The sequence below is a fragment of the Narcine bancroftii genome, chromosome 3, assembly GCF_036971445.1.
Source record: "Narcine bancroftii isolate sNarBan1 chromosome 3, sNarBan1.hap1, whole genome shotgun sequence".
In the NCBI taxonomy this organism is placed as follows: domain Eukaryota; kingdom Metazoa; phylum Chordata; class Chondrichthyes; order Torpediniformes; family Narcinidae; genus Narcine; species Narcine bancroftii.
In genome coordinates, this window is record NC_091471.1 from 264,988,145 (window position 1) to 265,000,706 (window position 12,562).

Below are 12,562 nucleotides of genomic sequence, written 5' to 3' on the forward strand. Positions count from 1 at the left end.
CATATTCCACCCAAATTGATTCTACAAGTTGCTTTTCTAAGCCACGATCATTTCTCAGAGATGTCCTTTGCCTATCCCTTATGAAATATCAAACCAGCATGGTCACATTGTAGCCACATTTCCATAATGGCCAACAGATCATATTTCTATTTGTCTCATCAATTTATCTCTTCCAATATACATTGCAATTTTTTTCCTATTCTTTCCATTTTAATTAATGATATAGCACAGTAACAAGTCCTTCTGGCATATGGGCCTGCCTTGCTCAATTACGCCTCTGTGACCAATTAACCCTCTAATCCATATGTCATTGGAATCTGGTCTTTGAGGTTTAGACTAGCAGGGGAGTAGCTACGTCATATACCCTAGACCAGCGGAGCGGTCCTCTTCTAGGGGGCCATCCTCTGCGACCGAGCGCTGAGCTTCGGGAGGGACGCACATGGAGCTGTGAGGGAAGGGTGACACCCGCCTAGCCAGCCAGATCAGCCGAATCATCCCTAGCGATCAATGGGGTGACAGATGTCGCAGCCAGATCGCCCTCACACCCATGTCATTGGAATCTGGGATGAAACTGGACAGACCGGAGAAAAACCACGTGGACATGGGAGGAAGCTACAAGCTCCTCACAGATAGCAGCAGATTTGAACCTGGGTTGCTGGCCCTGCAGAGCATTGCGTTAACTGCTATACTAACATTTTTAGTTCATTTTTACACATTCAATAAAGATGAAAGATCTTTGATCTAAAAACATTAGTTCCGTTTCTCTGCCCACATTCGCTGGTTGACCTGCTGTCCATTTCCAGCATTGTTTTTATTTTTGATACATTTCATTACAAACTATACATTATTCATAGTTCATTTGAATTTCAGGCAAGGATGTTCAGAACTTACCTGCATTGGCACATTCTGTGATTGAGCACTGCAATGAAGAGATCCGTAATGAGATGTACACCAATATTGTCCTAGCAGGTGGTAACACTATGTTTAGAAACATGGGAGAGCGAATTCAACAGGAGATAACAAACCTTGTAAAACCAGAAAAGAAGGTACCTTTCTCCAATTTTGTACTTAACCTATGGAACTGCTCATTTAAGGATGTACTGACATTGGAGAAGGATCAGAGGAGGTTCACAAGGATGATTCTAGAAATGAAAGGGTTATTATATGAGGACTGTTTGACAACTCTTGGCCTGTACTTGTTGGGGAAAAAAAGAATGGTGGGGGGGATCTTATTGAAACATTTTGAATGTTGAAAGGTTGTTCCCCATGTTGGGAGAGTCTAGGGCAAGAGGGCTCAACTCCAGGATTGAAGGGAGTCGGCTTAGAACAGAGATGTATAGGAATTCCTTCAGCTAGAGAGGTGATTCCCAAAGTGGGCACTGCTGCCCCTTTGTGGCCAGTGGAAAGATCCGAGGGCAGTCCGAACCTTCCATCTTGTTGTTCAGTTTGCTGCAAATGTTAATGAGAAGCCAGTGTAGTAATTTTCTGAACAGACTGGGTGGCAGTAGTGAGCAAAATAAAAGGCTCTGAGGCGTTGTCATGAAAACTGGTCTCTGTAGCCGCCATGTTGAATTTGCATCACTACTGCCCTCTCAGTGCCGCCTCCAACCCTCCTCTCAGCTTGGCCACTAACTCCCCCGATCCCTCTCAGTACCACCACTAACCCTCCCAGCGCAGTTGTATTTGGAGGGGGGGGGCCTTGGGATGGGGCCTGGAGGCCAAGGGGTCAGCAGTCCGAAAAGGTTTGGGGAATCACTGAGCAAGAGGTTGGTAAATCTGTTGCCACAGGTAGTTGTGGAAGCCAGGATTTTGGGTGTATTTAAGGCAGAGATTGATATCAGGACATTAAAGATTATGGGGAGAAGACGGGGCAGTGGGGGGGTGAGTGGGAAAATAGATCAACTCATGAATAAATGATAGGGCTGGCTTGATGGGCTGAAAAGACTTTCTGCTCCTTTGTCTCACAGTCTCAAGGCAACCTTAAGAGATCTATAGATTTGGATCCCAAGGTCCTTCTGTTCTTCCACACTTAAGAATCCTGCCATGTTCTAGCTGCTAAGGAATCATGTTGTTCGATATCAATTTGAACATCTTTATTTATACTTAGTCCTCCCTCTATATCTAACAACAAATATTTAAATCAATTGATCCAGAAATAATCACTATTCCAGGATGTTCAGGAATTTAAGAGCCAAAATGTAGTCCAAGACCAGATTGGATAGATTTTTACATAGTAGTGGAATTAAGGGTTATGGAGAAAAGACAGGTAGGTGGAAATCAGCCTATTATCAAATCAACCATGATCTTATTGAAGCAGGCGCGACGAGCTGGATCGTCTGTTCCTATTTCTTATGTTCTCATGTTAAAATTATAAAATTAATTGCTGAACCACATTTCTTTCTGGTTCAGATATTCAAAAGTATTTTGATTTTTTTTTTCCTTTCTCCTTTGCCAGGTTAAGGTTTTTGCACCTCCCACCAGGAGCTACCTGTCATGGAAAGGTGCATCCATTTTGGCAGGTCTTTCCACTTTCCACCAGATGTGCGTAGCTCGCCAGGATTTTGAAGAGTATGGAGTAAATGCTTTGTACAGAAATTTAGTTTAGCCACCTCAAAAATACCAGTGCTAGAATTTGCCATGTCATGACAAAATAGAAACTGATGACTTTGTTCCACAAAACTTGTTTTTGCTGTCCCAGCAGGTTGCAGGGAACATAAGCAAAAGGGGGTGGAAATTTTCAGCATCTCACTGATTTGACCATCAGTTAGTTCCAAGATGTGCATCACGTGTTTGTATCTTGATTAATTATATCAGGAGTGGCCAAACCATGGCTCGCGAGCCACATGCAGTTCATGGAAATAAATTGACTGAGCCAGTGCTCACAATGGCAGTTTTAGCGTGCATGGCTTGCAATTGAAAATATTTGGTATGTATATCATATATACAGGTGTAAAAGTCAACCCCCCCCCCACTATTTTTTGACCCCAGCCGCCCTCCATTCTAAGCTCCTGACACCCTGAACGCGCACTTACCAATATAAACAAAATATTTGTTATGTATATCTGTACTTTGTGATTACTGAAACTAATACAAGTGATTAGTTTAAAAACCACATTATTACGTACATTTATTTCTTAGTAATTATATGAAAATTTTGTTAGAGTAAATATCTAATGTAATATTTTTTTCATGTCTCTTGGCTCTGATACGTGAACTTTATTGTCTGTAGCTCTTATGCAAGTTTGGACACCCCTGAAACTATTATTAATAGCTCAAACATTCCAACTCTCAATGCACATGCAGGAGCCCTGGATCCAGTCTACCGGTCCTGAATTTTTCAATTACATTCTACCTATTTGAACAGTTATTCTTTTATTTGTGGACCTTTGAAAATTTATTACTGAAACCTGTGGGATGAACAACATTCAAAATAAAACCTTTGGTATGAAATATTTCCCCTCAATTTGTGAGCACTCCTGGAGGCAAGGCTTCATGAGGTTAAACAGTTTTTAAACTATTTAGTATTTCAACTTTTAACTGTAAAGAATAATACATGCTGATCTATATAATGTTCTTTCTTTGGCTTGGCTTCGCGGACGAAGATTTATGGAGGGGGTAAAAGTCCACGTCAGCTGCAGGCTCGTTTGTGGCTGACAAGTCCAAAGCGGGACAGGCAGACACGGTTGCAGCGGCTGCAGGGGAAAAATGGTTGGTTGGGGTTGGGTGTTGGGTTTTTCCTCCTTTGCCTTTTGTCAGTGAGGTGGGCTCTGCAGTCTTCTTCAAAGGAGGTTGCTGCCCGCCAAACTGTGAGGCGCCAAGATGCACGGTTTTGAGGCGATATCAGCCCACTGGCGGTGGTCAATGTGGCAGGCACCAAGAGATTTACTCCACAATCTAATCCCTGCAGCTCCAAATCCTCCATTTTCCTTAATCTTAAATGTCCCCATTGCATCAGTCTCCACCACTACTTGAGTTGGTGGGGGGGGGGGGGGGGGGGGTGAATCCACCTCTGACATCTCCCCTAGACTTAAACAGATCATTGGTCATTGCCACCCTGGGACAAAGGTGTTGGCTTCCATCTATGCCTCTCATAATTTTACCACCTCTTGTCCTCCATTGGTCCAAAGAGAAAAGCCTGAGCTCCATCATCCTTTCTTCAACCAGGCATCTTCCAGGTAAATCTCTTCCAGACTTGTCTGCCTAGGTTCAAACAATATGTACAGTTCTGTACATAAATTGAAAACTATTTCTTAACTAAATGTGGGTAGCTTTACCTGCATTATTGCATTGATTAGGGGAGTTCAAAATCTTGATTTTTTTTCAAACTTGTGTAGTAATTAAAATTTACTCTGAAATCTATTGCTTTTAAGTGTTTTCTACAGGTATGGGTGGCTTGTGGATAATAGAGAATTGGCAGAGGAAAACTGTACAGTCTGGATCAAATAGCTTTAGATTTTGTCAAAAATGACAGAAAAATCAAAATTTGCTTAATCTGTTTTGTGTACTGTACCATTACCTTTCCAAGAATTTGTCATAGGAACAAATTATAGAGCAAGCTGAAGAATCAATTTATGGTAACAAGTTATAGCAGGCTTTATAAGCTAGACTTTTACCTGTTAACCTGCAGACAGGTCTAGCATTTACTGAAAGCCCTCACAGAATAAGTGAATAGACTGCCAAAGTAAACTAGAAACCAATTTCCAGTCTTGGGAGTCAAATGTGACAGATGAGAATGACAGAAAACTAATATAGACTAATCAGACTGGTAGCTATATAGCAAAGATTAATAAGCAAGAGGTTTGCAAGGTCAAGGCACTTCTGAAGGAGAAAGGAGGGAAAAGCAAATGAAACATGGAGCCTTTCTCCTAAATAATGTTAATCAATCATTAAAATGTGAGGGAATTTTCTGAATTTCAATACTACAAAACAGCCCCATTTGAGGAGCCTTTAGTTCCTGAATTCAAACCAAATGATTGTCTGAATGTGCAGCTTTGAGTGAGAACAAAAATAATTATACTCTGAAATACTACCCAAAGAAAGAGGGTTTGGAGACCAGCACTGTATAGGCTGCACATCAATAATGGATAACTTGGACAAGAAAAGCCAGCTGGCATCCATCAAAATCTTGGCAGAGAAAACCAAAGGATAAAATTAAATACAAAGTCCAACCCCTTCATGAAAAAAGTCAATTTACTCAAAAACATTCTATTAAATTTTTCAGAAAACATTTAACTAAGAATTACAAGCAATGTACAAATATCTTTTGAAAAACAGTAAATTTTCAATGAACATTTTCAACTGTATTTTTACAACAGAACTGATGCAATTCAGGATCGACTAATAGGGAATTTACGCCACAGACCCCCACACAGACAATTCTTAATCCACCGCTGCTCCCACTGTTTTACTGCGGTTGACTTGTTTGGTGATTTCAGCATGGTGTTGCATCCACATCTATTTAAAAGATCGAAGTTTAAATTACCTCAATTTACCCAGAGATAAAAGTCACTGTAAATGTGTGGAAAAGAAAAAGTGTATATCATGGCTATTGTGATTTATGGTGTGAAAAATAAAAAATTTAAAAAAAAAAAAAAAAAAAAAAAAAAAAAATTTACCCAGAGATATAAACAACAGGAGTAATGAAAAAGTTCTCCAGATAAACTCGCTACACCAGATTAAAATGACGTGGATTAGTACAGATTCCACCACCGTCAATCCAACCCAATCTGCATGAGAATAGTCATAATATTCCTCCCCTCAATGCAAGATGGCTATCAAAAATCTTAAATAGGTTATTGTTCTATTTGAGACCAAAGGGACAAATATTGATGAAACACAAGGACACCTAGTAGAACAATGGAAATCAATCTGACCTGGATAATTAATTAATAACCCAATTCAAATGATTTATCAGAACCTCAACCTGAGCTGACCTCATCCTGTTGACATTGGGTTTGGTAGCTAGGATCTCGTGTTCAATGTTCAGCAACATTGAAGTTGCCCCTGTTCAAACTTCTACAAGACAGAATATTCTTGTCTTTAATTATAACTTGCCTGGTACAGGATTTGGTTTCTTCTGTTGGACACACTCCTAAATTAAGTCGTCTTAAGTTGTCCATCTTCTGATAGCCTGGTGACCTGAACATCATGCAAATTAATTACATTCACATGAAGTATGCCATTAATAGTATATCATCTATCTTATCAGGATGTATTAACACATATCACAATTCAATTGTATGAACAAAATTTATATCTGCTTCAATATATTGGCCAGGCTGACAAGCAAATGCAATTATCAGTGTAAAATTTGCATTCTTGCAAGGGGATTTATCTTATTTTTAAGTACAGAAATATTCAATTAATGAAAATTGACTGCAGCACCCATCTCCTTCTATTAACTCCACAATATCATAAATATTTGGAGACAGGCAAAAATCAGATAGAAGACACACTGAGAAATAGGCTAATGGAAATTATCTTAAATGGGATGATTCTTTGCAGATTTTGAGGAACAAATTGCCAAGATCTGCACTGGACATCAATGCTACCTGTTGTCACTACTATCCCAAATAACATTATTAATGCTATGGATATCTGTAGAACAGTGTTCAAGGAAACAAATTGTAGGCCCAAAACTAATATCAAGGACTCATTTGCAATGATGTGGAATCGGTATTGACTACTGACAGCGAAGCTTCAAGTGGAAATTTGTGATGATCATACAGCAAACAAAGTCAAAGGCCGTACAAATTCTCTTTGCCAACGAGGCAGACCAATTACCTTGCAAAGATGTCGAGTTGAGAGGTTGCAAAGTGACTAGGAACGCTGACTGGCTTTCCAAACTGCAGTTTTAGTGGCTGTTTGTTCTGCAGCTTGCCAATAATTCCATCATTCACAGGCAGCCAGTCCATGCTGGGAACCAGCAGCTGGCTGGGAAGCAGGCAGCATTCATCAATCAGGTTGTCATCGGGTTCAGTCATGTGGTTCTCCTCTCTACCTGGAAAAATATTAATTCAAAAATTTCAAAATATTCCAAAAGTTATATTGCAATCTTTGCTGAAGTCATAATTGTAAATGAAAATGTTTTCTTCAGTACAAAAAAAATCACGATTTATTTTGCTTGTCATTTTCTGTGCAGATCCTCTCAGTGAAGGGTGCTGGACAAAGTGGCAACTCTCTGCCTTACAGTAGACAAAAGTTAAAGAATTTCATGTATGTTACCTTCAAAATGCAGTATTACATGACAATAATGGAACCTTTACCGTTACCAGTTGAAATCATGCCTTGACAGATCGCTTGATCTCAGTCACTGTATATGCCATAAAATATTGTATTTAGTTTCCCCATTTCCTCTTTGCAAAAGGGCACTAACAAATTATGAGTTCCCACTGAAAAGATTCTCTGATAATCTACAGGAGTGAAATAGAGAGCAGCAATTCTAAGATTCAATTATGCAATCAACTCCTTGAAAGATGACAGAAATGACAAAAAAATTCTTCTGATCAATGTTAATGCAAAATGTGGTGGTAAACAAACTGTCAAAAACTTGGATCGTTGATTGAACCAAACTAAGAATGCAGCAGTCCCAGACAGCAACTCAACCACCAATTTCTAAAGGGCAGATGAGGAATGGACAATCCTAATTGTCAGCAACACTTCATATAAACAAAATTAAAATTGAAAGTTTCAATTCAGTTATTTTACTTCATCATGTTTCCTTCTCTATCCAAATAATGACTTTGTAGCAGTACGCTTGGAGGGAGTGGGCAGAACTAGCGCTAACAGCTCCTGTCTTGTGACAGCTAGACACAACAGCCTCCTATCTACTGGCAACGAGCCACAACAGCCATGAGGCATAGTGACTCAGCAGCACCCATATGTCTTCTGAGAAGCCCTGGCCTAATCAACATAGCTAAATCATGAGGTCATTAGCACTTCAGATGTCAATGACCTCAGGTCACGCGTGTGTATCAAGACTGATATCACTGTAGTAAACACTTCTCTCTTCACTGGCAGACAACTTCAGGTATGGTCTCATTATTTCAACAAGATGGCGTATGAGCAGAAACATCATCCGCCACAACTTCTACAGACATGCACCAGTTATTGCACTGCAAATATTGTCCATATATTTTTTAATTTTTTTATTTTTCACACTATGAACCATATTGACCAAAATACACAAACATTTCCCTCTTGAATATGCACAGTGTCATTTTCTCCCCTTTCCCCCCCTTCCCTCCTTCACCCCCCTCCCCACCCACTCAACGTTCAACCTATATGATACATTAAACCCATTAAACAATGTCATCGCACAATGAAAATAAACAAGAAATTTGTGTCTTCTACTTTTATATACTGGGTCAGTTCTTTGGTGCCATTTCCTCCACACCTTTATTTTTTTATTTGTTGTGGTTTGTGTGTCTGTGGCTTTGCTTTTTCTTTATTTTTTTCCTTCTTTTCTGGAGAGGGCTGCTCCTACCGGCCACTACTCCATCACGTGACTCCTCCAAATATTGTCCATATTGATACCAATTTATTTTCTGCTGTGTCTGTACATTCATTGTTTGCATTCATATATCTCAAAGTCAGATCATTGATCTCACATAATATAATCCAGGCAGAGCTCAAATTATTCCAAAGGATAATGCTCCAAAGTGTTTTTCCAATCACTTAATTTGTTGTGCTCTATTACCCTAATTTAAGAACCTTTGAATTAGCCACTGGGTAAGAATATTCAAAAGGTAAAACTATTGCAAGACCTCTGTCACCAATATTCCCTCATCTTCATGTGACCAGATCACATTAGTCTAAATTAATTATAGAGGGCTGAGCACATTAATACCTGCTTGAGAAAATAAAAGCTCAGCTCAAGGTTTCACTTAAGTGTGTGAACATTTGTATTGAATTTGCAACTTTAAAAAATGCATTTAGAAACAGCTAGAAACTATGACTTACAGAATAACATTCTGGTAAGTAAGGTGGATGAGCTTCGTGAATGGATTGACACATAGAAATATGATATTGTAGCCATCAGTGAAACTTGGTTGCTGGAGGGGCATGAATGGCAGCTAAATGTTCCAGAATTCTGTGGCTTTAGGCATGATAGAACTGGGGAATAAAAGGTGGTGGAGTCGCATTATTTGTTAGAGAAAACATTACAGAGGTGCTATGGCAGGATAGATTGGAGGGCTCATCTAGTGAGGCTATTTGGGTAGGTGAGGCAATGAAAACACTAATGGGGGTGTATTATAGACCTGCTAATGGACAGAGAGAATTAGAGGAGCAAATTTGTAAGGAGTTGTAAACAATAGGCGGTGATCGTAGGAGATTTAAATTTTCCACACATTGACTGAGATGCCATACTGTAAAAAGGCTGGATGGGTTGGAGTTTGTCAAATGTGTTCAGGGAAGTTTTCTAAATCAATACATAGAAGAACCGACTAGAGAGGGAACAGTATTGGATCTCCTATTAGGAAATGAGATACATCAGCTGACAGAGGTTTGTGTTGGGGAACATTTTGGGGTCTAGGATCATAATACTGTTAGTTTTAGGTTAATTATAGATGGATATAATCTTCATTGGAACAAGGCTAATTTCAAGGAGATGCAAAGGGATTTAGAAGATGTGGATTGGGGTCTTTTATTTTTTGGGAAAGATTCAACAGATAAATAGAGAATATCAAAAGGGAAATTTTGAGAGTACAGTGTCAGCAAAAAATATAGGGAGCCTTGGTTTTCAAGGGGTATTGGGAATTTGGTTTGGAGGAAGAGGGATGTGCAAATAGGTATAGATAGCAGGGAATAACTGAGGAATATAAAGAGTGCAAAATAAAATCTTAAAAAAGAAATTAGGCTAAAAGGAGATACGAGGCTGCTTTGGCTAAAAAAAAAATTAAATCCAAAGGGTTTATACAGTTACATTAAAAGTAAAAGAATAGTGAAGGATAAAATTGGGCCCCTTAAGGATCAGAAGAGATGGGGAATTTTTTAATGTTTTTTTTCTTCAGTATTCACTAAGAAAAGCAATATTGAGTCAGGTGAAGTAAGGAAAACTAGTAGCAAGATCATGGAAAATATATATATTAATGAGGGGGTAGCAGTGGCTATTTTAAAGAGAATAAAGGTGGATAAATCGTCAGGTCCTGACAAAATATTCCCGAGGACCTTGAGGGAGGTTAGTGTAGAAATAGCAGGGGCTATGACAAAATATTAGCCATGGGGGAGATGCTGGTGGATTGGAGGGTAGCTCATGTTGTTCCATGTTTAAAAAAGGCTCTAAAAGTACACCTGGTAATTATAGTTCTGTGAGTCTGTCATCAGTGGTAGGTAAATTAATAGTGTTCTTAGAGATAGAATATACAATTATTTGGATAGACAGGAACTGATTAGGAGTAGTCAAAATGGTTTTGTGTGTGGTAGATCACGTTTAACGAATGTAATTTTTCAAGGAGGTTACTAAGAAGGTTGATGAAAGGAAGGCTGTGGATGTTGTCTATATGAACTTTAGTAAGGCCTTTGACAAGGTTCCACATAAGAAGTTAGTTAGGAAGGTTCAATTATTAGGTATTAATGTTGAAGTAGTGAAATGGATTCAACAATGTTTGGATGGGAGATAGCAGAGAGTAGTAGTGGAAAATAGTCAAATTGGAAACTGGTGACTAGTGGAGTGCATCAGGGTATTGGATCCATTGTTGTCTGTCATATATATTAATGATCTGGATGATAGAGTGGTAAATTGGATTAGTAAGTATGCATATGATACTAAGATTGGTGGTGGTGTGGACAGTGAGGAAGGTTTTCAAAGCTTGCAGTGGGATAGAGGCCAGATGGAATTTAATACTGATCGGTGTGGGAGTCACGTGATGGAGTAGTGGCCGGACAGTGAACTCCAGCCCTCTCCAGAAAAGTCGGGAAAAACAAGAGAAAATACAAAGGCACAGAAATACAAGTTAAAGAAAAGTGAGTATAAAGGTGGAAAGAAGATGGAGACAAAAGAAGAAAAATCAAAATCAACGGTAAGAAGAGAGGAAGAGAAGACAACGGAGGAAAAAGGTGAAGGCCTTACCTGTCCGAAGAGGCCCGCTGTGGAGAGAGGAGCCTACTACCTCAGGTCGGTAGAAAAAGAACTACAACAATGGCTCACAGAGCCGAGTAAAAGTGCGCAACCGCGCATGCGCAATGCGCATGAAAAAAAAACACACCGACAGGAGGGGGGACCAGCTGGGGAGTCGATCTCCACAGCCGGCAACGACAGCTGCAGAACACCTGCAGCAAGAAGAGACCACAGAAGACAATAGAAACAAGAAAGAAGAGGAGGAAAGGGCACCAAAGAAACAACAGATGGCCAACCCAGAGAAAGAAGAAGAGGAAGAATACAGTGAAATAGATAAAGGGAAAGGCAAGGTAAAGGATATACTTGCTCTTGTTAGAGGATACATGGAGTCATTTAAAGAATGGCAAACACAGGAATTCAATGATTTAAGAAGAAGAATAAACAACACAGAAGAGAAAGTGAATAAAATAGATATGACCTTAACAGAAATGGGGAAAAAAATGGACAAGATGGAAGAACGGGCAGTAGCAGCAGAAATGGAGGTAGAAGACTTAAAAAAGAAATTGGAGGAATCTAATAAAAAAACTAAAGAGACACAAGAACTACTAGCTCAAAAAATAGATATAATGGAAAATTATAACAGAAGAAATAACATAAAGATAGTGGGCCTTAAGGAAGATGAAGAAGGCAAGAATATGAGGGAGTTTATAAAAGAGTGGATCCCTAAGACCCTAGGATGTCCAGAACTACAGCAAGAAATGGAAATAGAAAGGGCACATAGAGCATTGGCCTCTAAACCACAACCACAACAAAAACCAAGATCTATTGTAGTAAAATTCCTAAGATATACTACAAGAGAAAAGGTACTGGAGAAGACAATGGAAAAAGTAAGAGAGGGCAACAAACCACTGGAGTATAAAGGGCAAAAAATCTTCATTTATCCAGATATAAGTTTTGAACTCCTAAAGAAGAGAAAAGAGTTCAATACAGCAAAGGCGATTTTATGGAAGAAAGGGTATAAATTTACACTGAAGCATCCTGCGGTATTGAAAATATTTATTCCAGGACAACAAAACAGACTATTCTCGGATCCAGAAGAAGCACGGAAATTTGCAGAACATTTACAAAAATAGACTGAGGGATGAAGATGGGTAATGAGAGTAAAAATGATCACGATTGATATGTATGTGGGTAAAGACAAAAATAGACTGAGGGATGAAGACGGGTAATGAGGGTAAAAATGACCACGATTGATATGTATGCGGGTAAAGAGGTATAAGAGTGAATAGAGACAATGGGCATACGTGAAAGTATCTGTAATTAGAGGAAAACATAGATAGTATAGACAAGAATTAATAAGGGAAGGTAATGGAATAGAGAGAATAATGAGGGAATTAAAAGAGTGACCTTTGTGACATATGAAAAGTGAAATCTTTTCTGGGGGGGCTGGGTGGGGGAAAAGAGCGGTCACTGCAAAATCAGTTGACGCTTGCGAGTGGATTC

At 39.2% G+C, this 12,562-nt stretch overlaps 2 protein-coding genes across 12 annotated transcripts in view; one reads left to right on the plus strand and one right to left on the minus strand.

Annotated features, from left to right (window-relative positions):
- The window catches only part of LOC138758694 (actin-like), a 39,138-nt gene that overhangs the window by 16,645 nt on the left and 9,931 nt on the right, over positions 1-12,562 (plus strand). Inside the window, exons 8-10 of one of the 6 annotated variants that reach the window (XM_069928008.1) lie at positions 871-1,046; positions 7,142-7,215; positions 7,419-7,656. In XM_069928008.1, coding sequence (XP_069784109.1) covers positions 871-1,046; positions 7,142-7,215; positions 7,419-7,479 — 311 coding nt within the window. In that variant the 3' untranslated portion in view covers positions 7,480-7,656. The other 5 variants (XM_069928007.1, XM_069928009.1, XM_069928011.1 and 2 more) reach the window with 5 other exon arrangements.
- The window catches only part of med16 (mediator complex subunit 16), a 47,702-nt gene continuing 40,312 nt past the window's right edge, over positions 5,173-12,562 (minus strand). For all 6 annotated transcript variants that reach the window (XM_069927997.1, XM_069927994.1, XM_069927996.1 and 3 more), the window contains 3 exons: positions 6,784-7,000; positions 6,055-6,138; positions 5,173-5,454 (listed from right to left, as the gene is read on the minus strand). In XM_069927997.1, the coding sequence (XP_069784098.1) occupies positions 5,328-5,454; positions 6,055-6,138; positions 6,784-7,000 (428 nt within the window). In that variant the 3' untranslated portion in view covers positions 5,173-5,327. The remainder of the gene's footprint in view (positions 5,455-6,054; positions 6,139-6,783; positions 7,001-12,562) is intronic.